At 50.9% G+C, this 23,032-nt stretch overlaps 7 protein-coding genes across 7 annotated transcripts; 3 read left to right on the forward strand and 4 right to left on the reverse strand.

Annotated features, from left to right (window-relative positions):
• Positions 1-49: 49 nt before the first annotated feature.
• On the forward strand, positions 50-1,517 carry TGAM01_v205419 (ATPase family AAA domain-containing protein 1; the record flags this gene model as incomplete). Its single annotated transcript, XM_018810693.1, has 4 exons — positions 50-154; positions 206-479; positions 549-921; positions 1,001-1,517. The coding sequence occupies 4 exons, from the start codon at positions 50-52 to the stop codon at positions 1,515-1,517; spliced, it is 1,269 nt and encodes a 422-aa protein (XP_018656103.1).
• Positions 1,518-2,100: 583 nt separating this feature from the next.
• Positions 2,101-5,316, reverse strand: TGAM01_v205420 (cutinase transcription factor 1 alpha; the record flags this gene model as incomplete). Its single annotated transcript, XM_018810692.1, has 6 exons — positions 2,101-2,164; positions 2,229-4,562; positions 4,642-4,775; positions 4,856-4,873; positions 5,042-5,066; positions 5,135-5,316. 6 exons carry the CDS (start codon positions 5,314-5,316, stop codon positions 2,101-2,103), a joined length of 2,757 nt encoding a protein of 918 aa, XP_018656102.1.
• Positions 5,317-8,096: 2,780 nt separating this feature from the next.
• On the reverse strand, positions 8,097-9,857 carry TGAM01_v205421 (hypothetical protein; the record flags this gene model as incomplete). Its single annotated transcript, XM_018810690.1, has 1 exon — positions 8,097-9,857. The coding sequence occupies one exon, from the start codon at positions 9,855-9,857 to the stop codon at positions 8,097-8,099; it is 1,761 nt and encodes a 586-aa protein (XP_018656100.1).
• Positions 9,858-10,566: 709 nt separating this feature from the next.
• TGAM01_v205422 (minichromosome maintenance protein 3) lies at positions 10,567-13,333 on the forward strand (the record flags this gene model as incomplete). Its single annotated transcript, XM_018810689.1, has 3 exons — positions 10,567-10,639; positions 10,695-13,239; positions 13,300-13,333. 3 exons carry the CDS (start codon positions 10,567-10,569, stop codon positions 13,331-13,333), a joined length of 2,652 nt encoding a protein of 883 aa, XP_018656099.1.
• A 195-nt stretch (positions 13,334-13,528) lies between these two features.
• On the reverse strand, positions 13,529-14,689 carry TGAM01_v205423 (hypothetical protein; the record flags this gene model as incomplete). The annotated part of the gene is made up of 1 exon (XM_018810688.1): positions 13,529-14,689. One exon carries the CDS (start codon positions 14,687-14,689, stop codon positions 13,529-13,531), a length of 1,161 nt encoding a protein of 386 aa, XP_018656098.1.
• An 880-nt stretch (positions 14,690-15,569) lies between these two features.
• On the reverse strand, positions 15,570-17,732 carry TGAM01_v205424 (carnitine O-acetyltransferase; the record flags this gene model as incomplete). Its single annotated transcript, XM_024549639.1, has 4 exons — positions 15,570-15,696; positions 15,765-17,427; positions 17,546-17,600; positions 17,670-17,732. 4 exons carry the CDS (start codon positions 17,730-17,732, stop codon positions 15,570-15,572), a joined length of 1,908 nt encoding a protein of 635 aa, XP_024405588.1.
• A 3,636-nt stretch (positions 17,733-21,368) lies between these two features.
• Positions 21,369-22,984, forward strand: TGAM01_v205425 (hypothetical protein; the record flags this gene model as incomplete). The annotated part of the gene is made up of 3 exons (XM_024549640.1): positions 21,369-21,419; positions 21,546-21,625; positions 21,688-22,984. 3 exons carry the CDS (start codon positions 21,369-21,371, stop codon positions 22,982-22,984), a joined length of 1,428 nt encoding a protein of 475 aa, XP_024405589.1.
• Between the last annotated feature and the right edge of the window lie 48 nt (positions 22,985-23,032).

Consider the following 23,032-nt stretch of genomic DNA (forward strand, 5'->3'; position numbering starts at 1 on the left):
GAGGTACTTCCCTTTTGAACTTCCATACTCTATCCATCAGCCTTTCTCAATGCCCAACAACCGCACGGCCTCGTGGCTGCGCTGGATATTCGGAATGGGTGAGCGTCGAAAATTAGGGGATGTCGCCCTAGACATTGTCCTTTTCGCTGGCATGGTAAGAATCATTTTTTCTGTTTGTTGCCACTGCGCTGACAAAATGCTCCAGATGACAGCTGGTCTCTACGTTGCTCGCACGTTTCTGAATCCCATCTTGAGCAACCTAGTCGATCCTGATAAAGAAAAGCACGAGCAGGCGAAGCGCCAGGCCAAAGCTCATCTTGATCGCTTAAGTCGAAGGCGACATATCGATGGCATCGGAGACAATGGGGCTGATGGCGCTCGTGGAAGCGCGCGAGTTGAAGAACTAGTCCTCAACGAATACGAAAATCTAATAGCACTGGAAATGGTGGCGCCGGACGATATTCATGTCGGCTTTGATGGTGAGGACCGGATACGCGAGATGCTGAAAAAATAAACCCCGCTAATTGTACGTGTGACAACTCAAATAGATATTGGCGGTCTGGATATGATCATTGAGGAACTGAAAGAATCTGTCATCTATCCATTGACAATGCCCCATCTCTACCAGCATGCCGCTTCGTTACTGTCTGCACCGTCTGGTGTTTTGCTATATGGACCGCCTGGCTGCGGCAAGACGATGCTGGCCAAAGCTCTTGCCAAGGAGAGCGGCGCATCATTTATCAACCTGCATATATCAACACTCACGGAGAAGTGGTATGGCGATTCCAACAAAATAGTCAGAGCCGTTTTCTCCTTGGCTCGCAAAATGCAACCAGCCATCGTATTCATTGATGAGATTGATGCCGTTTTGGGCACACGGAGAAGTGGCGAACATGAGGCCAGCGGCATGGTGAAAGCCGAGTAAGTGCTTACCCAGCTTTGCGATGGCGTTGCGTTGATGCGTTGAGAATAACCAGAAGGCATATTGACAAACTCAAAGATTCATGACGTTGTGGGATGGACTGACATCAAGCAACTCCTCTGGTATACCAGCGCAGATAGTTGTGCTTGGCGCCACCAACCGCATACACGACATTGATGAAGCAATTCTCCGACGAATGCCCAAAAAATTTCCCATTACGTTACCTGCATTGGAGCAAAGACGCCGAATCCTACAGCTTATCCTGAAAGATGCCAAGGTGGATGCCGAGCATTTCGAGTTGGATCATGTGTCTAAACTCACCGCCGGCATGTCGGGAAGTGATATCAAAGAGGCATGCCGCGATGCTGCTATGGCTCCTGTGCGAGAATATATGCGACAGCATGGCCGTGATGGCTCTAAAAGACCGGTTGACCCAGCTCATTTCCGGGGAATCAGGACTGATGACTTTCTGAAACACTCAACTGATCAATACATGATAGAAGTGCTTCAGCAACGACAGGGTGGGCCTAACAACATTCTAGCAAATGATGTGCTCGCAGAGATTGACGAGACATTTGTTGAGCCCCAAGACTGAGCCTCGCACGAGGCCCATGCAAGCAGCAGCGCCTTATATTACATTGCAAGAAGTAATACTTCCTTTTTACTTGCTCGTTATATTTTGCTTTTAGTTGTTGGCGTAATGTTTTTACGCCGGCGAGCGTATACGTCACGAAATAACCCTTCGTTTGCTCAAAGTAACCCTTACAGTACTTCTGATGTTAAATAGACAGTGAAATAGCGCCCTGGCGGTACGTTCAGGATATATATATGTATATGACAGAACACGTTTGTTATTAATACAAGTGCCTATCAGGACTTCACCAATATAGTCCGAGGCACATCGTAAGAGAACGCATCAGCTAAGCTAAGTCTTGTTGTTATTACATACATATAGCGCTTGAGGAACAAATACATGCTAATAGCCAGGCTTTGGTTTCACGCCAAAACCCCCCTCAAAAACCCCACTTCATAAATCAGACATTCTCTTAACATCGATGAAGAATTCAACGTATGCTCTACCCACTGGCATCGATATGAGACCGTGGCTTTCCTACCATTACGTCCAAAAGCAAAACACTTTTGACGGCCAGAGTCACCCCCTCTGTGGGTCGCTTCTCTCAGCCCAATGACATGTCTAAATTGACGTTGCTCATATCTCCATTAATACCAAAGAATTGGAACCTATAATGCATTGATTAGCAAGCAAAATAACTGATACTTGGGCATTCTGGCTACGTGAGCTTACCAATCTTCAACGTTTAGAGTTGCTGGCGCGGGCTGTCCTTGCGCAGAGCTTGTGCCCCAGCTATCAGGACTCTGGCCATCTTGAAGTCCACCATCGAAGCCAGCTTGCCACAAATTAGACTGTCCCTGGAATCCAGACATCTGCATGATACTGCCCGCTGGGGCAGAGCCTCTATACTGATTGGCCTGTATGCCCACCCCCATGCCAGCCCCCGGCACTTGATTCATCGCACTCTGATCCAGACCTTGGTGTGTTTGAGGAGGCGAGAGGTTGGGGAATGCTGGCATACTTGAACTTTCGGGGAATAGTTGGTCAGGCTGGAAGTTCTCCCATAGAGATTGTGATAGATTTGGTGAGTTGCGGGTGACCAAGTATAAGTCTGGGGGAGTTGCTGGGACAGAAAACGAAGGGTTGAATGGTGTCGCGGGCCTTGTCTGGGGCCGCGAATTTGTGCCGCCCATGAATGTGTCTGCCCCAGTTTGACGAACATTTGGAGATGCTGCGGAGGATCGTTGATTGACGTTGCCGGTGTTCTCAGCCTTGGCCGCACTAGGGGTTTGCGGCCTAGATCTTTCGTACGACTCTTGTGGCGTTGGCGTATTGCTCATGAAGTCGATGGCCATATCATCGTATTTTCGCTTAGATGCGTCTTGCCTGTTCATCTGCTCAAGCTGGGCCATGCTTTGCTGTATCTTCCGATGCCGCTTGCCTCCTGCTTTTTGTAACCGCTCTTCCAGATTCTTATTACCAATGATGGATTCAAAAAGAGTATATACCATCTTTCCCACAAGCCAGACACGCGAAACTTCCTTCATAGCCTGCATACAGCTGCGCATCCTATCCTGAGTCACCTGTTGTATAGATGGTACAGGAGAGCGCATTTGATAAACGTGCATGATGAGGGCAGAGAATAGGCTATACACAATGAAGGCAGGACAGTAGCGAAGCTGATTATGTGCCGCCAAATTCTCAACTATCGAGGTAATCATGGCTGCGGCCTGGAAAGCAATATTTCTTGATGGATATGGGGTATCATTGGGAAATCGAGGTGAGCCGCTTGGTGGCATATGTGCTCGGTGCAAGAGACACAAAGTTGTATAGTAGTTGGAGTGAAGAAGGGCAGACCAGAAATGATGGCGAGGCATTTCCCAATAGACGATCTTGGGGCAATTCTGAAGCCAATCGGCCAGGGCCATATCGCTGTGAGTCAGGTCGATAGCATTTCGCTGCCTTCCTTTGGAGGCCACCGAATACTGCTGTGATAAGACAAGCCCCATAATCTCGCAGAGTTTGACGTACTGCAGGAAGAACTGCACATGGATCGGATCTGGTGGGAACTCGCTACCCCGGTCAGACTCATCCTCAATGAAGTCATCCTCAGTCAACATCTCAACGTCAGAATCGTCAAGATTGATGTGGACAGGACGGCCAAGAGCAACAGCGACGGATCGATCGCGAGTGAAAAGCGTCCACCAAATGCGCTTCCAGAGCCGCTTATCAGATTTGCTCAGCTGAGACCGCTCAACAGATCGATGCATGCCCGACCCTTGAGCAACAATGGTGGCAACGCGGCTCCAGTAAAAGACGTTTTTGGTGACATCCTCAGGCCCCTCCCAGTACCACCCCATGAGAAGGAGGGACTGGACGATAGTGACGCGATCGTCTTCGTAATTGGCGTCATAAAGGGCCTTGGCGCGTTTATAGAAAGTCAGGGCAGCCGGGGTTGTCGAGCCATTTGCGTCCATGAGCTGTGCGTTTTGGCAAACTCGAGAACCAGCTAGGAGAACGGCCTGCAGGAGGAGAAGTGAAGGCGGGTTTTTGGGGTCTCGATATTGCCTCATAAAACGAGTACGGTTGATGACGGGGACAATAGGGTGAACCCATTGAAAATAAGCGTCAATCAGCTCATCACACAACGACCGCGGAGGTAGTAGAAAGGCCCCGCGCTGGTGAAGAATGTCAATCTCGACATTATCGAGCTCTGTCAGCCTGGCTCGCGAGCCTCTGACATTCTCAGGTAGCGGATAGTGAACCACGTCCGCAGAACCCTGGCGGTCGTGCACAAGGAGAGTGAGATTTGATGATTCGCCGAGGTATGCGACACGGCCTGCGTCGGTGATGGGAGCTCGTGTGAACTTGGGTTTCATGACTATGTTCAAATATGTGCCATTATCGACCTCTTCTTTACGGGCTTGAGCTTCTGTGAGAGACGTAGGCGGTGTTCCATCCGCAGTATGCGATACGGTAGGAGCTGAAGGCCTTGGGGAATAAGACGTGGCAGTGCTGCTGAGAGGCGTCTGTCGTGCCTGCTCATCGGTATTCTCGCCACGGTCACTGAGAAAACAGACGCATGATGGTTAGCATGATGAGATATGGATAAGTCCAAGGGAAGCTTGACGACAGCAACGCTCACCTGTCGGAATCTTTGCTTGCTTGGCCCCCAGCGGTCTGGGTCTTCTTGCGCTTCGGCTGGGGAATCCGACATTCGATCTGAAAAGCAACGCAGTTGGTGCAGGGCACACCAAGACTGGCTGCGTCGCATCGAACCTGAACACGGCGACCAGGTTAGCCCGCCAGGGAACCGGCGAAGAAGAGCGCATGCTCTGCGGCAGACGTCGAGCACATACCTTTCGGGCGTGACATGTCTATCAAGTCAAAAGACGATACACTAGTGGTTAGCACGATTACATTACATTGGATGTAGATTGGAATCAACGAGTGCGAGTGGTCAGTCAGCGGACCCGCCGCTGAATGCCTCGGCAAGTCGAGGCGTGAGGATTATTAGATTATGCGCCCTGCAAGACACCACATACCTCGCATGCTCGTGACGCTCGTTGCCTATAAGAATCAGGTGCATTAGACATCTGCGCTCCAGCAGTGGTATCATCGCATGGCGGTCTCCATACCTCCTGAAGCTCATGCCGCCGGCGGCTGCTGCTGCTGCGGCTGCTGCTCCGGCTGCTGCTCCGGCGGCCGCCGCGTTCATGGCACCACCAGACATCGGAGATGACCTGGATGGCGGTTGCGGTTGCGATTGCTGCGGACTCGCTGGCGCCGCCTCGTCGCCGGCAGATATTTCGACGTCCATGGTGCGGGTTGATTGGCGATGGTCGTTGACACAACAGGATTCGAGAAGGCAAGGATTCGGGAGTTGGCGCTCGGCACAAGAATCAGAGAGGGGCGATGGAAGGAGGAGGCGAACAACCTCCTCCCCGGTACGATGTCGATATCAAGCTTCAGCTACACAAATAGATGGGAACTGAGCATCGAAGCTCATCCGTCGCCAGAACAGAGCCGTGTTACCGATATGAGGCCGCAGAAAGGACTACGCTTGCGTTATGCTTAGACAGCGGGATCAAACAAGCAAGACGAGCGCGGGCATGTTCTGTGTGGCCTTGGTTGAGTAGTCGGCGCCTGGGCGGAGGCCGGATCCGGTTTGTTGCGTTACTGCTCGTGGCTGATGCGATGCTTGAAATATTACGCCTACCTACCTAGGTAGCTAGAGCACAGGGCGAATCGGCAAGGAGTACGTATCGACAAGTCCGCTACGCTCTCATCAAACGTGGGATCTGGAAGCTGGTGAGCGACACTTGATCTTAGTAAAACATGAAGCGCGCCCTGCCTCGGCTTTTACCAAGCATTTGCTCCTAGTAATCCGGAGTAGCAGTACTTGAAAGTACGGGTTTCTAGCCTATCAGTCGGTTTCAGGTACCCAGCCTTTAGCGCAATCTTGGCTGCAGCGACTCTGTTTCTGAGTACCTCCGATGCCTTTGCCTCTAGTCGGAGGTAGAAGTACAAGCTGCATGGCCCTCAGACAGCTTAGTAGTTAGTAGCTCGTTAGTTGCTACTCTATACTGTGCTTCTGTTAAAGCTCCGGCGCATATTATGGGTTCTGCCGAGAAATACTAATTGCCATGATAGAGGTGAGTTTATTGCTAGCATTTCTATTTCCGCTATACAATTTTAGTCTACACGCTCCATTAGTGATTTTATTACTCTAGCATAAAACTTGGACGCTTGGTGTCGAGGGAATGTGATCTCTTCTGTTAGATAGTCAGGCAGTACGTCTATCAAATCTCCATCGCGGGACTCGTCCAGCTGCGGTCGATAGGCAAATTGTACATCTTCATAGCTGTCGGCGGCCTCCAGATCTTCCAGGGCAAGCTTGAAATGGAGAGCTATTGGATGGTTAGCATCGAATTGAATCCTAGTTCTCCAATGCTCTTGACTTACTCCCGTTCCGGCCAGTTTGGATGCAGTCAAAAACGTCTTCTTTATCAACGCGGCGCACATTCCTGACGATAAGGCCTGTCAAATCAGCATACAGCTCCTCCTTGGTTTGTGCAACTGGTTTGTTCTCTCCGGGACCTGTCCGATTCGCTGCTAGTTTTAAGTAGAGAGCCTTGTTTTCGGCTTTTGCTTGGGCTAGACGTTGATCCGCCTCTGCTAGCTCGGTCTGTATAGCCTCTATGTTGGCCATTTTGGCGCTTACATCTGCCTGTAACTGCTCCATTTGCAGACTTTGCTTGGTGAGCTCAGCTATCTCTTCCTTGAGCTCTGCTATGAATTCATCGGCCACTAATAGCCACATCATATTAGTGATCAATATAAAACTATGAGTGTCTGTGCTAGTGGTAACATAGCGCCTCACCTCTCGTATTCTCGCTGGTCTTGGCCTTCAGGAGCTCGAAATTCTCCTCGGCCTTTTTTGCAGCTATCTCGTGAAGATCATGGAACCTCTTTTCCAGGATTGAGTATTTCTGATGAGCTTCGGCAAGTTCCTGCTGGATATCACCATCGTCGTCGTCTGAGTCTTGAAACTTTGAAGATTTTTTGCCGTTGGTACCTCCAGAGGTAGATGCTGAGGAGCTATTTGTATTATTGCGATCTCGTGACACTCTGTACCGCCGCCGTGATGGCTTGGACGAGTCAGTCTGGGCCGAATTTTTGGTGGCGTCGTCTAATCCTAATGCAATGCTGCCATCTGGAGATATGGTGATATCTGGTTCATTATTATCATTTCGAGATCGTTTCGCGGACGTCGACGCGACGGATTTCGTTTTCGCGTTCGCTCGACGGGGTCCATTTCGCGACCGCTTCGTCACTCTGTTTGCCGCCGCCGCCGGCCGATCGCGCATTGTTTTTGTCTTGATTTATAAACGGGAGTCGCTCAATTCAAGTTATAGAATGTTGAAACTGGTTTTCTTTTTCTTTTTCAGAATGTGGTGTTTCTTAGATGCGCCAAGGAGCCGTTGGTAGGCGATGTTAAGTGATGCAAGTTGCTGCACCCAGCTAGGGTGGAATTCCGTATTTAGTACAACTGCCTATTAGAGCCTGTGGCTACGCCATGTTCGGTGACGTATTGGCAGAGCAGGGGACTCAATAACAGCTGGAGCTTCATGAATATTGATAGAAACAACATAAAAGAAATTGAATAGCTGGCTAATTAAATCATTGTAATATTTTATTGACAGTATATTTCACAGCGTTGTACATTTCCATTGCCCTTTTTTTTTTCCCCTCGCAAGGAATACTGAATCTCCTAAGTTGGCATTTCTGGTATTTCCTTGAGCGTCGGATCCATATCTCCTCCCTACCACCTACATACCTACCTACTACTAAGTAGCTAGGGAGATACCACACCGGGCTGTGGAAGGTCAGAAGTCGTATTACTAGTTCTTCAATATCATGTAACAAATAACTTGAATATCAATGCCTAACCTATCTAACAGCGTGTTCCCCCAAAGTTACCTAGACATGATTGAACATGCCTGTAAATGAAACAATTGTAATCCTTTAAATATGCATACATGCAAAGTACTCTGTAACCAGATATAGACTGGTAACTTGCTTGCTTAAATTCTATCATTATCGCTTTATGCTAGAATCGTCATCTGTCTTACTTCCAAGTGATGACGGTGGTACCTGTGAATCAAATATGTTGGGGCGCGGAGTGTCCTCAGCACCTGGAGTGTTCATCAACTCTATCAAATCCCCAATATCCTGTCCGCTTGAGTGTTCCGGTCGTGATGATGAGTTGCCCATGTGGCGTTTGGACCAGGCAGTTCGAAGCCAGGTCTCAACTGCTGCCGCCGCTTTGTCAAGGCCATTGTTCTGATGGAGAGGCGACGTTGTATCTCCCTCCTCTTCGAAAGAGCCCTCTACGATCCCTGCAAGATCGCGGTCAAATCCAATCCGCGCCATTTCTGATCCCATTACCGACATGGACGGTATGTCGTCCATGTGAAGGCCCGGGAGATGTTTCTTGGCCCACGAATTAAAGTAGTCTTTGTCTGGGCCGGGAGCTCGAATACTTCGACTCATGGAGCCGACGCCGCCAGGGCGGCGCATCCAAGCTGGCCTCGCACCTAGCACATCATCATCTCCATGGCTGTGGGTGGATTGACGTCTTTCGAGTAGTGGTGGCCGGTCGCCTATCGAGCTCTGCCGTCTAGACAATGGCCGATCCACTTGGTCTGCACTATAAGCCGAAGTCTCGAGGCTCTGCCGCGGCGATGATGAAAAAGAAACGGTCCTGCCAGTCTTTTTCCTTCGCGGTGGGAAGTATCCCATTTTCTGGCGTGCGATGCGCCCAATTTCCACTGGCTCAGACAGCGAGTCTATCTTGACCCATTTGACGTGCGACCAGGGCACGGCCTCCTTTTCTGGACTCTCATCTTCCGGCCTGGCTCTTTCGCTGAATGGTTTGAGATTGCTAAAAGACGTATTTTCCGGTGTGACTGATCCGACTATCGCCGATGACGTCGCTGAAGGGACTTCTGTAGCATTGCGTTGTTGACTGTTGAGCGGCGGATCACAAGGACGTCCCCGTACCTCGCAGGCGTCGACGGGTATAATGACCCATTTTCGGATTTGTATGCTGTCCCTAGACCAGAGCCCATTCGCCTTCCTAAATGCATCTTCCAAGCACTTGTATCGGAGGATGATCCCGGCATATGTATCGGTTGGCAGGATTTTGTGAATGTATACAAGATATTCTTCCGGTTGCGAGTTCTCTGAGGTAATTTCGTCCGAGGTTCGGCGCTTATACCTTCCTGTGATGTCTATTCCTCCACCAAATCCTTGATTATTTTCCAGAACGCTTGCTCTCTTGGCAGTTTTCAGCGCGGTCTCTCGTTGGTCTGATGATCCGGTCGCAACTCTGTTGGCTGCCCTTTGGCTGGGTAAAATAGAGGAGCTCATTGCTTTGAAACTCGTGCTGGCGTTGCCGCCGACGCTTGACGGGATTCGATTCCAAAGAGACGAGGCAAAGTTGTCCTCCGGTTGAGGATGCGATCGCGGCTGGGGCATGTCACCCGGACTGTCTGCGCCAGAGAGAAGAGAGGCAGCAAGCCCTTGGACCGATGACCAGCTCTGCGCCCAGGAGCCGCCAAAGACCTGTCCCAGGCTGGGCGAGCTCTGTTTGCCTTTGGCATCCTGAGCCGGCCGATGTGTGATTTCGTCATGATTCCCTAGCAGACTTTCGGAGTTGGTACGACTGCTGCCATTGTTAGGAGGACGGCGATTGCGCGGCCGAACCGACCCAGAACCCGTGGTTACAGCCAAGGGCCCTGGAGAGGACGAGGACTGATGCGGCGACGATATTCCAGGAACACTGCGGTTGGCCATAGTGACCACCAATGGTCGAGGGTAGCTCTCGAGTTGGACAAAGGCGGCTCATCAGTGTCTGGCTACAGTGGCAAGACTCGGTCCTTCGTCGTAGCGGAGGGCATGGGTCGCCAGCGGACCCGGCAGTCTCTGGTTAATTAAACCCCAAAAACCTCGCGAAGATCTCTATCTCGGAGCCTCTGGCCTCTTTTCCGTCATAGGGAATAGGGGAAAAGAGAGTTGCTAGGCTAAGATTCCGTGTATACATCTCTACAGAGCAATGAGAGACGGTCTCCTTCTGTCGCAGCACTTGGCCACGAACACGTTATACTAGAACTGGCATCCTCCCCCCACCATCTGATGAGACAGCATACGTTCCAGGCAGGTACCGTGTACATCCAAGCATGGCTGCCCCATGCTGCGCGCTAGTGCGCTGCAGCGACAACTGCTGGAGTATCAAGCCCGGTGAGATTCGCTGTCTGGTAGTGGCGCCGCACTACTATAGGTTGTGGAATAGCACATGTGCGCTGGAAGGTACCTGAGCGCCCGTGCTAAATGGCCGGAAGCCACCAACAGGTACCTACTTTGCAAGTACCTGCCCCCCCAGAAAGCGGATATTGCAGGGCAGCGAAATCTAGAGATCCATTCAACGCGACGCAGCTCGTGAAAGCCTCCCTCTAGCTGCATGTATACCTTCATTCGTTCGCTCGTTTAAACAAAGCAGCCCACGATGGATTCCTTCATGCTTCAAGATGACGGCGTGCGTGACCGTATTCGTCAAGCAGAGGAGTTTCTGGTTCCTAGTACGAATAACAGGCATCTCTTGAAATGTCTGCACTTTCGCTAATCTTGCTCAAGACGACCCCCATGCTCGAAGTTATAGAGCGGACATCATCTTGATGTTACGCAAGAACCAGCGCCGCCTTACCGTCAACCTAGACCACGTCCGAGATCACAACCCAGAATTAGCGCAAGAGATACTTCAGAAGCCCTTCGATTGCACTCTTGCTTTCAACCATGCCCTCAAGGAGATCGTGCAAACGCTGCCTCAAGCCCGGCCTGACCAAACGGCGAGGGATACCGTTTACTACTGCGCGTGGGCTGGAAACTTTGGTCTCAATGCCTGTAACCCTCGCACGCTGTCATCTCAGCACTTGAACCACATGGTTTCTGTTGAGGGTATTGTGACGAGATGCTCTCTCATTCGGCCCAAAGTCGTACGAAGCGTTCACTACAACGAAGCCAAAGACAAGTTCCATTTTCGCGAATACCAGGACCAGACTATGACCAACGGTGTGACTACATCCAGCGTCTATCCGCAAGAGGATGATGAAGGAAACCCTCTCACTACGGAGTATGGATTCTGCACATATCGTGATCATCAGACAGTTTCGATTCAGGAGATGCCTGAAAGAGCGCCCGCCGGTCAGCTTCCTCGAGGCGTTGACGTTATTTTGGATGATGATTTGGTTGACCAGGTAAAGCCTGGTGACCGAATCCAACTTGTCGGCATCTTTCGTACCCTGGGAAACAGAAACGTCAACCACAACAGCGCGTTATTCAAGACAGTTGTTCTTGCTAATAACGTAGTCCTTTTATCGTCCAAATCCAGTGGTGGGCTGGCCACTGCGTCTATTACTGATACAGACATCCGAAATATTAACAAAGTTGCCAAAAAGAAGGACCTTCTCGGGCTTCTGTCGCAGTCTCTTGCTCCGAGTATTTACGGCCATGATTATGTTAAAAAGGCCATTTTGCTCATGCTACTAGGAGGAGTAGAAAAAAACCTCGAGAATGGCACGCATTTGAGAGGAGATATCAATATCCTAATGGTCGGCGATCCCTCTACTGCCAAATCTCAACTCTTGCGATTCGTTCTGAACACAGCACCACTAGCTATCGCTACCACAGGTCGTGGCTCTTCCGGAGTTGGTTTGACGGCAGCCGTTACTACTGATAAGGAGACCGGAGAGCGGAAATTGGAGGCTGGTGCAATGGTCATGGCTGACAGAGGAGTTGTCTGCATTGATGAATTTGACAAAATGTCAGACATTGATCGAGTGGCTATCCATGAAGTCATGGAGCAGCAGACAGTTACCATCGCCAAGGCGGGTATTCATACTTCGTTGAATGCTCGATGCTCTGTTATCGCAGCTGCCAATCCCATCTTTGGGCAGTATGATCCTCACAAGGACCCCCACAGGAATATTGCACTCCCAGACTCCCTATTGTCACGTTTCGATTTGCTCTTTGTCGTCACTGATGACATTGAAGACGCTAGAGACAGGCAAGTTTCTGAGCACGTATTACGCATGCATAGATACCGCCAGGCGGGCAGCGAAGAGGGCGCCCCTGTCCGTGAACAAGTCTCTCAGTCGCTGGGCGTCTCTGCCAACACTCAGGCTGGATCCCAACAGTCAACAGATGTTTATGAGAAATATGACGCGATGCTGCACTCAGGCGTAACTAGGACATTGGGCCGAGGGTCCAACAAAAAAATCGAGATTCTTAGCATACCCTTTATGAAGAAGTATATCCAATATGCTAAGCGGATTAAGCCTGTTCTCACTCAGGAAGCATCGGATCGAATTGCCGACATATACGTTGGTCTTCGAAATGACGAGATGGAGGGAAACCAGAGGCGAACGAGTCCGCTCACCGTCCGTAGTCTGGAGACAATCATACGACTGGCCACTGCCCACGCCAAGTCACGACTCTCAAGTCGAGTGGAGGAACGAGATGCAGTCGCTGCGGAGGGTATCTTGCGATTTGCCCTCTTCAAAGAAATCGTAGAGGATAACTCGCGGAGAAAGCGCAGGCGTACACAAGCCACTGGCGTGGTCTCATCCAGTGATGACAGCGATGAGGATGATAGCGACGACGGGGATGACGGGCAAAGCCAACAGACCAGCCAGCCGAACGGAAGCAATTCTCGAAGTTCTACTGCGCGTATGCAGACCAGAACTTCTTCAAGGCTTAATGGCACGAATGGATCTACAAGCCAAAACTCAAATGGCTTATCCCAAGCATCGGGAGCGACCACGATCCCAGGCAATAGCTCTCAACCACACGGAATGGTGGATACGCAAAGCTCCTTTGCCTCAACACTGCCTGCGTCTCAGGTCCTGTCCCCGACTCAGGGAGAGGCTGAAGATGAGAACCTGGCTAGTGCTGCCAGCAATTTGGAGATTGATGAAGCCAGCCTCGCCCCTCAGCGACTGTCAACTTTCAGGACCAACCTTGGCCAGTTGCTCAACACTGATATTTTCGAGGATGACTCAGCTCCCCTCGCTGCGGTAATCAATGCCATCAACGGTAGAATTGGTAACCGCGAAGGAGGTGCCTTTAGCAGACCAGAAGCAATTTTGGCGCTGAAGAAATTGGAAGAAGCAAATCACATCATGTGAGTTTAACATAAGTCAGTTACTTTAAATGAGGATTCCTAGCTAACCAAGGCAATTAGGTTTGGTGACGGTGATGTTATTTACAAAATTTGAGATCTACTGACGAAGATTTCATGGTGTTCAGGATGGATTTGGGAGCTAGGTAATCGGACTGGAGGGAACGAATATATGGTGATGACATGTCAGGAAAATTACAAGGAAAAAAAGCCCTAGGTAGAAGTCTAGAGCAATCATGATTCACAAGTTGATGAGAATAAAACAAAGTAATAATGGTATATGCTCTATGAGTTAAAGTCTTTCCTCAAACTTGCGCAGTCGGTCTAGTACATTGCATCCATTCCAAGTCTCAGTGCTGTCATCCTGTCGATCAAGTGTTGGCATGCCAACCTGTTCAACGGCAAAACTGGCCGCTACAGATCCCCAAACAGCGGCTTCCTCGTAGCTCTTACCTCGAGCCAAAGCCACGGATAGACCCCCGAGAAATGTGTTGCCACCGCCTGTAGGGTCAACAACACTATCTTTATCCGTATGGTAAGCCGGGATCCATCGCTCAACTCCAGGATCGACTTCAAATTCAGTCTCTTCGCGGGCGATTGAACCATCTTCATCACAGATGAGATCAGCCAACAGGGCCGTCATGTCGATATCGGGTCGTAGGCCACCTCTAGTATAATTCTTTTTTCGTGTCGATTTAGAGTTCTGTCCGGGACGACGTTTCCTACCGCCATTCTTGACAACGTAGCAGCCCTTGTGAGCGGCTCGCACGACGATTGCGAAGGATTGGAGAGGCATGCTATCAAGAAGCTGCTCGCAAGCGCGCTCAACAGCTCGAACGGAGATGTCTCCCGTCACTGGGTCCAGGCCATCGTCACCCATGAAGCCAGCAAGCTCGCTGTGGTTTGGGCTGCAGACATCTACAAGCGGCAGAGTGTTTGTAAGATTGAGCAGCTGGTCCGGGTTGCATAGATCGGGCACTGGCTCCCACACGAAGATTGGTTTAGTATAAGACTCCGAGGTAGCAGCTTCCTTGCGGCGAGAGATTATGGTAGTCACCAGCTCCTGGCAGCGAGTCGGAGAGCAGATGAGATGGAACGACTTCGACTGGAGCTGCTCCGGTGACAGGTCGTCGCTCGTGAGGCGCTTCTTGGGAGTCAGATACTTGAACTCGCGCTTGTCATCGGTGCCGCCGTAGCCATTCCAGCCTCGAGTGGTGAGCCGCCCCGGATCATGGCGCATGAGGGCAGACGTCTCCCAGCTGTCAATCAGCGTGGTGACTGAAGGTGGAAAGTCGGAGCCCTGGTCGACGATCCATCCTACCGTGGAGGACAGTGGCGGCGGCGAGAACAGGCGAGCGCCAAGGGCAGCATAGGAGCCGCCGCCTCCAAGGATGTCTTTCTGGGGAGGCTTTGGATCAGGGAAATCGATATCATCTTGACAAACGAATCGCATGGACACGGCGGTCGGTCAGCCCCAAGCTTCCATAGAGGCTAACAGGGCCGTAGCGGGAACGCCTCACCGATTATGAGCATGCCAAAAGTGACAAAGTCGATGCCGGCATGATGCTCGGATTCCTGCTCGGATTCCGCCTTGGGATCTGCATCTGCACACGTATGAGAGCCCATTGGCACAGAGTGGGATTTGTGCCTTTTTTTCTTCTTGCAGAGTCGAGGATCAGAGTTGCCCGGCCGCGTCTGGCACACGGGCTGTCATGTTTATCGGGCGGCAGTGACCTGATTGACCTGCAAGCACTAAGGGAAGGTGGAAAAGTACAGAGTACGCCTAGACGGGGAAATAGCCGCTCTTTACCTTACATGTAGCTTTTGGTAGCCGCTAATGAAACTAACGGGCTTTCATGCATGCTATGCGATAAGGGAGATTAGCGTTTAAATGGCCGAGCTCAGAGGAAGCTGACCAGGTCTCAATGCATTGTGAGAAAATAGTCACTGCAGCTATGGGGTTTACTAGTAGAACTGATGAAAGAAAAGGGCACTTGTTTAAAAAGGAAGATATTGAGCACGCTCTTTTTTTTTTTCCTCCTTAAAGCTTCAAGTAGTCTCAATTGGTCAATTGCTGCTCCAAAGAACGGCACATTGATAACACGTCAGTCGTGGTGTTTCAGCCATAGCAACAGGTGCAGTGCTCCCCTGCACGAGACGCTCTATCCGCAGTCTTCGAACATGGTAGTCAATAAAGAAGAAGAAAAATACCCTTTGCCGAGAGCATCACTTTATTTTGCTCTATCTCTATATACCTATTATATGTGGCGCATTATAAAGAAGTCTATGAAGAAGCATCGCCGACACATATATGTGTATACATAACAGCAAACCTACAGCTTGGCCTTGGGCGGCTCCAGAGTCGGAACCAGCAGGTCTCGCATCTCGCCCGCAGCCTCGTTAAGGTAGTAGCTCATTCGCTCGCTGCCCAGTCCCTTTGATACTACGTTGAAGTTGATGCTGTGATGGCTGTCAGCGTGGTTCATGATGAAAATCAATAGCACGGAATGAATGTCAGTGTCCCTTACCTGTTCTCGTTGATCATGTACGCAATGCCAAATCCGCCGTCAATCACCTGGCTCCAGCCATAGCCGTTGAAGAACTCTGAGCTCAGCTGTGAAGTAGACAGGTACCAGGACGAAGAGTAGCCGTACGCGGGGTCCTTGTAGATGGCCGGGAGCTCTTCACCAGGCCCAAGGAGCTTCTTGAGTCCGAACAAATGTCTGTCAACACCCTTGCCGTCGGAAGCAGCCGAAATGTACTCAATGTGAGCTGCAATGGCTTTGCGGAAAAGGTCAACTCGGGTCTTGTCCTCAGCTGTGGGATCCGCCATGGATGTGCACCAAGCAGCAGATTCATCAGAAACGCTGCGGCAAGTCTCAGTACGTCCCAGCTGGAAGCGTCGGGTAGCGGCTGATTCATATGTTGGTCGGTTCTTGCCGTACATCTTGTAGTAGGCAAGCTGGATGATCATCTGCACGTATGCGTCTGGTGAGCACTTGAACTGCTTGATGAGACCCTTCCCGTAGGCTTGGTATGCTTGGACAGCAAGTTGGTGTTGGCCAATGACGTTGCTAAAGTCGGTGACAGCGCGGTCGATCTCGCTCTGGACCTTGGGCGTGATCTCGAACTTGATAGGCTGGGGCTCAGGCAAGTCGGATCGAACATTGGGGTCTGAGAAATCAATCTTGTTTCCAAAGATAAGATCGTTGATGTAGTCGTTTAGGCGGTGCGTCGGTGTGCCGTCCATCATTGAGTGCTCTCCCATAAAGCCCGATGTACCGTTATCATTGACGATGAACTGAAGAGGTTTGTCATACCAACGGTTGGCGCCATCGCCGTGCCAGTACTGGCGAGCACGCTCTTCCAGTGTGACAGGGGACGCATCGTCTAAACATACCACGAATGAGGCAGACTCGATGGCCTCCAAGGCCGCCTTATTCTTGGGGCTTTCTTGGATCAGCACTTCACGAGCATCTGCCCAGACGTCTCGGTTTTCTGAGGTCAGCGCGCCCACGGGTGATACCCGCTGCGCGATCTGGTAAATGCGGTTGAACTGGTGCTCGAGCTCTGATGTGTTAAGTTGCTTGCCGGCAACTTCGTGCTCGACCTTGAAGAATTGGTTCTTGCGGATGACCACAATGTGCTTGTTTTCGGTGTGGGAGAACTTGACAGGATAGTCGGCAGGGCGGGCAGCGACGCGGCTCGCGTTGAACATCCACTTGTAACTATCCATGCAAATGGGCAGCTTCTTCATATACTCAGGCTCTAGGCTGCCGCTGTCCACAAGCTTCTTGAACTCCAGCACACTGCTGGTGATCGCCGCAGCTCTCTTGGCAGGGTTGCGTCGCTTGGGGTCGTCTCTGTGTGAATAGAAATAGCTGACATATGGCACCACCGGATCTCGGTAGCTCAGATAGGCGGCATCGTTCCACCACTCGTAAATCCAGTTCTTTGTCTTGGGATCTTGAGCCTTTTCAACAAGCTTCTGCTGAAGCTTGCTTCCAACTCCGCCCGGCTTAATGAACTCAGCAACCGCGGCTTTGCTTTGCTCAAGCTCGGTCTTGGAGATGATAGGATTTAAGCTCTTGAGGTATCTCTTGGCAGTCTCTTCGAGGGTTGGGACTGGAAGGCGAGGCAGAGAGTCTTGGAATCTCAGCATAGCACCCTTTGACTTGTCTTCGACATAGCCTGTCACAGAATAGTGTTGTTAGCCGAGGCAAATACTTGGTGTGCGGCAAAAGACTCGTCTGTTCAGATGAAGCCACAAAGCAAAAAGCCGAATCGCTTTGTACGCGGCGGGACATACCGGCGGGGAGCGAGCTGCTGTTGCGTTTAGGTGCCATGGCGATGCGATGGGACTGCTGTGAGCGGGTATGTAGATTAGCAACCGGCTCAAAGCGCAACGAATCGGAGCGAGACGAGCATCTTACAGAAGAAAGCGCAACGCGTCGAAAGGTGCTTGTCGGCCTGGACGAACGTATGGCTGACAACATGGCAAATGTGGGAGACAAAGGGGGGAGCCGGCGTGGTTGAGGTTGGCAGAGCGTTTATATCGGCTGCGAAAGATCCGCTCAGATACCGCGGCTCTTGGACCTCGTTGCCGCAGGATAGCGCAAGGTGGGATTGGCCGTAACCGTTACGGACCGAGTATGCGTTCAAGGCCCAAACAAGCGTCGGATGTTCTCGAGTGGCTGACCTAGCTTGCTAAACTCAGAAACAGCAGAGATAATTACGAATCGAGGGGAATTGCAGGAGACAGGCAATGGAGCCGCGGGAATCATATAAAATACCGTCTCGTGAAATGCGACCAAGACCTCTAGAGCGATGTCTATACAGCGGCCACATGCCACATGCAGGAAATGACGGTGGCCTATTGGGCCGCCGCTTACCGCTATCGGGACTTGAACTCCACTGGACCCCGGATGCCACAAGCCGAGGTAAATTTCTGGGTTACCGAATGTTGCGTCGAGCACGGCCACGGGCAGCAGGAATGCGCTATCGATAACGCTACGGGGCAAGGGATAGGTGGCTGATGTACGGAGATGCTCAGGCACAGATGACTGTACATAAGTGCTGGGCCTAACCTATCATCTGCAGCTGAGGAAGGAATCCTGATTTGGCATCAGATCCATGCGCGGTGCCACCGGGATCAAGCGCTGCTCGTTAGCATCTAGATCTGGCAGCAGTACCTAGGCTCAGGCGGCCATCCTCTCCGCAGATGCATACCTCTTTCAAGCAATACCTGTGCAGTTTCAACTCTACAAGGCAGCTTCAAGAAAGACATACTGCCACAGCGCATCGGCTGACCGCCTACTTCAATAGGAAGCCCTCAAACACGGAAGCTGATTCGGCGCATCCTTGCTGCTAGGACCAGCAATCTGTATGGGCTACATCAGTATTTCTGTTACAAGCAAGTCACACGCGCCAGCACCAAACTCCGTAATCCGGAGCAGTGTAAAGTCAGATATGGAGTTGATCCGCTGGCTGCCGCGCACTATTAGATAGCTCATCGCAATCAACACCTTCCACCTATCATTATCAGACTGGCTACCGACATCTGTGTAGAGCAGCCAGATAGTGCACCGGCTTTTTCTGGGGTATTTCCAGATCCCGCTTGGCTTAACCATGATCTAATTTCCTTGATACCACTGCTATCTCATGTATTGATTTGATATACCGGCCTCGTCTAAATTCCGGCTCAGGGGCGTCCCGAATCTGTCTCACGTTGAGCTTCGTCGCCCTTATCGCGCCTACAATTACGGATACACCTACCTGAAGATACGACATCTCGTAATCCCGATACAAAACTCATTTTCCAAGACCATCATTCATTGGTCTGCCTCAAAGCAACTCGCTTCGTACTACTTGCAAAGAAGCCTGAAAAGATGCATCAAGACCAAGAGGCTCACCGTGGGCGACTTGTCGCCTCAGTCGCTGCAACTGTCATCTCCCTTGCCTGCGGCACAAACGTGAGCAACCTTTTTCATGATTTTGCATCCTCGTACAACTGATCCGCACACTTCCCACTACCCTGAGCTGAAAAAGAATGGCAAGATGAATGTCCTCAGCTAATTTGACTCAATCAAACAGTATGTCTATTCCGCATGGGCGCCACAGTTCGCCGAAAAGCTAAGGCTTTCCACCACGGAGAGCAACCTGATCGGCCTATTCGGCAACCTAGGCATGTATACAATGGGTGTCCCCATTGGCATGTTTGTGGACGATCGCGGGTCGAGGCCTGCTGTTCTTGCCGGAGCTTTCCTCCTAGCTATCGGCTATGTCCCCCTATGCATCTCATTCGAGAAAGCCGCGGGCTCTGTGCCCGTGCTCTGCTTCTTCTCCTATCTGACTGGCCTGGGTGGATGCATGGCTTTTGCGGGTGCTGTCAAGACATCTGCGCTCAACTGGCCAAGCCACCGCGGCACGGCTACAGCGTTTCCGCTTGCTGGATTTGGACTCAGTGCATTTTTCTTCTCTTTTGTCGGGGCAATCCTTTTCCCTGGCAGCACGAGCTCCTTCTTATTGCTATTGGCATGGGGCACGTTTGGCCTTACTTCTATTGGCTACTTCTTCTTAAAGGTCTATCCTCAGGTATCCTATCAGGAAGTGCCCACCCAATCATCTGAACCATCGTCATCTGGTCGAGGAAGATCGCGTAGTGTAACCGAACCTGGTATGTTAACCGACCCCGATGCCTTTCACCCAGACCTAGCCGTGCCACCACAGGCTCCTCCAGGATTAGACGCCAGTCGCGCCGATATTTTCAATGACACCGAAGCTGGTGATGCCCCGAGTACCGAGACTTCATCTTTGATTGTCGGTGCTGCAGGCGCCGAGATTGTTGGGCGCAGTAGTATTGATCAAGATGTGTCATATCGACTAGATGTACGAGGAGTGAAGCTCCTGTTTTGCCTGGATTTCTGGCAGCTGTTTTCCATCATGGCTATCCTCGCTGGAACCGGCCTCATGACTATCAAGTATGTTTTACTCATCTCTCTTGCCAACCTGTTACCGACGAAACTAACGTTTGAAAAAGTAATATCGGAAATGATGCAAACGCCCTCTGGAAGCATTATGATCCCACAGTCGATGAACCGTTTCTTGTTAGCCACCAGCAAATACACGTATCTATCCTTTCTGTCTTCAACTTTGTAGGCAGGCTACTAAGTGGTAAAGCTATCTGAATCCACTCTCAATACTCTGTCTAAGCATTGAATTAACTTTGATACAGGCATCGGTTCTGATTATCTCGTCAAAACTCTTCGGGCCAGCCGCATTTGGTGTCTAGCCGTGGCTTGTCTCATATTTCTCCTGGCGCAAATATGTGCCTTGCAAATCGAGATGCCACACAAACTTGTATTCGTCTCAGGTCTTTCTGGCTTGGCTTACGGCTTCCTTTTTGGCGTCTTTCCTTCTATTGTAGCGGAGACCTTCGGCATCGGCGGGCTGAGCCAGAATTGGGGTTTCATGACTCTTGCCCCTGTGGCCTCGGGGAATGTGTTCAATCTGCTGTACGGAAGGATCTATGATCACCACAGCGTCGTTGAACCTGACGGCACGCGATCTTGCGACGACGGCATCGCTTGCTACCGCCCTGCTTATGCGGTGACCGCGACTGCATGTGCCTTGGGCCTATTTATTACGCTATACATCATCCACTATCAGAGGACCCAGTATCTAAAGGCGAAAGACAAGCTAGATGAAGAAGACTGATGTATTCGCATACATGCAGGGTACTTTGATATAGGGGCACAGCTGCAACTGTTTTTACCAGCGTTTGTTATTCTACAATATGTACATCTTTTCAAATTTGTCCCTTTCCCCCCTAAACTGTAACAATCTGTTATTACGATGGCATAGCGTTCCAGCAGCCATTTTGGATGTCTGTCACTGGCGCAGGTGGTTTATGCATCTAAGCGATTTCGCGGTCTTCGCTTATGGATACAAGCATAGAATAGCGTCTAGCCGCTTACGTCCAGTTATGTCATCTCGTCTCGGTCACGGGCACCTTTGTCGTGGGCCAGACGCATCATCCTTTTCCAAGCCCGACAACACTACCTAGGTACGAATCGCTGTCGTCGCGCAACCTGCGATCTGACGCATCCAACGCATGTCTCATTCTTGACAAAATGGGCGCCCTTCTCTCTCTGCCGCTGCTCGCGGTACCCAGCTTAAGCGCAGTACGTCCCACTGAGATCGAGCCTTATACCTCGAGGACGCCTGAGTCTCTGTCCAGACCCAGTGTTTCATCGTCTTCTGCGCAAAGCGGCTATGATGCGACTAACTTGCTAATATGTATCATGTAGGCAACGTCTTGCTTGGCCAGCTGCTGCGGTGCAGCTACTTGCTCCATGGTTTGTAGCGCATGCGGCAAATGTGGAAACAGGTACGATAAATAATGTCCAGCTCGCATCGGATTTGTTGAAGATTTGGCTGACAGTCCCGCAGTATCGCTACGCGCATTGCCTACGCTCTCCTTCTCCTCGTCAACTCGATATTAGCATGGATTATGCTCACCGATTGGGCTATAGAAAAGCTTCAGCATCTCGCGCTTGATTATGTCAAGATCAACTGTCCCACGGGGCAGTGCTATGGATGGCTAGCTGCTCATCGAATCAATTTTGCGCTCGGACTTTTGCACCTCATCTTCGCTGGCCTTCTATTCGGCGTTCAATCCTCGAAAAGCCCTCGAGCTGCTATACAGAATGGTTACTGGGGACCCAAGATCATTGCTTGGCTAGCACTCATTGTCATGTCTTTCCTCATTCCCGACAAGTTCTTCATGTTCTGGGGGAATTATGTCTCGTTTGCTGCGGCGATGCTATTTCTTGTTCTCGGTCTCATTTTGCTTGTGGACTTGGCGCACACTTGGGCTGAGTATTGCTTGGCACAAATCGAAGACACTGACTCTAGGTTCTGGCGAATCGTTCTCATAGGCTCGACCTTGGGCATGTACCTGGCATCCATCGCGATGACCATCATCCAGTACATTTTCTTTGCCCAAGGCCAGTGCGCCATGAACCAGACTGCCATCACCGTCAATCTAATTCTATGGCTTATCATTTCTGTTGTGTCCGTTAATCCTACGGTTCAAGAATACAACCCTAAAGCTGGATTAGCCCAAGCCGCAATGGTGGCAGTATACTGCACTTATCTGACAATGTCAGCTGTGTCCATGGAACCCGATGATAAGAACTGCAACCCTTTGGTCCGCGCTCAAGGAACGAGAACTACGTCCGTTGTTATCGGAGCCATTGTCACAATGCTCACAGTTGCTTATACGACCACCCGCGCGGCCACTCAAAGCCTTGGCCTAGGAGGCAACGCTGACGGAATCCGACTCCCGGAAGATGATGAGCATGACTTGGTCACACAGCAGCCTATGCACCGCCGTGAAATGCGAGCGGAAGCTCTGCGCCGTGCTGTGGAAGAAGGCAGTCTGCCAGCTGATGCTCTACTGTCAGATGACGAGAGCGACGCTGGCGGAGATCACGCACATGATGATGAGAGATCCAACACCCAGTACAACTATTCAATGTTTCACATCATCTTCTTCCTAGCTACGGCATGGGTATCGACACTTCTCACTCTCAATTTCGAGGAGTCAACTCGAGATGGTAACTTTGCTACAGTTGGCCGTACCTACGGGGCCAGCTGGGTTAAGATTGTAAGTGCCTGGATTTGCCACGGCATGTACATTTGGACACTCATTGCGCCTATCTACTTCCCTGAACGCTTTTCTTAAATTCGGTAGCACATACACGTCTTTCTTCAATTTTCTCGGCTGAACCCG

This window comes from Trichoderma gamsii, assembly GCF_001481775.2.
Source record: "Trichoderma gamsii strain T6085 chromosome Unknown Scaffold_17.2, whole genome shotgun sequence".
NCBI lineage: Eukaryota > Fungi > Ascomycota > Sordariomycetes > Hypocreales > Hypocreaceae > Trichoderma > Trichoderma gamsii.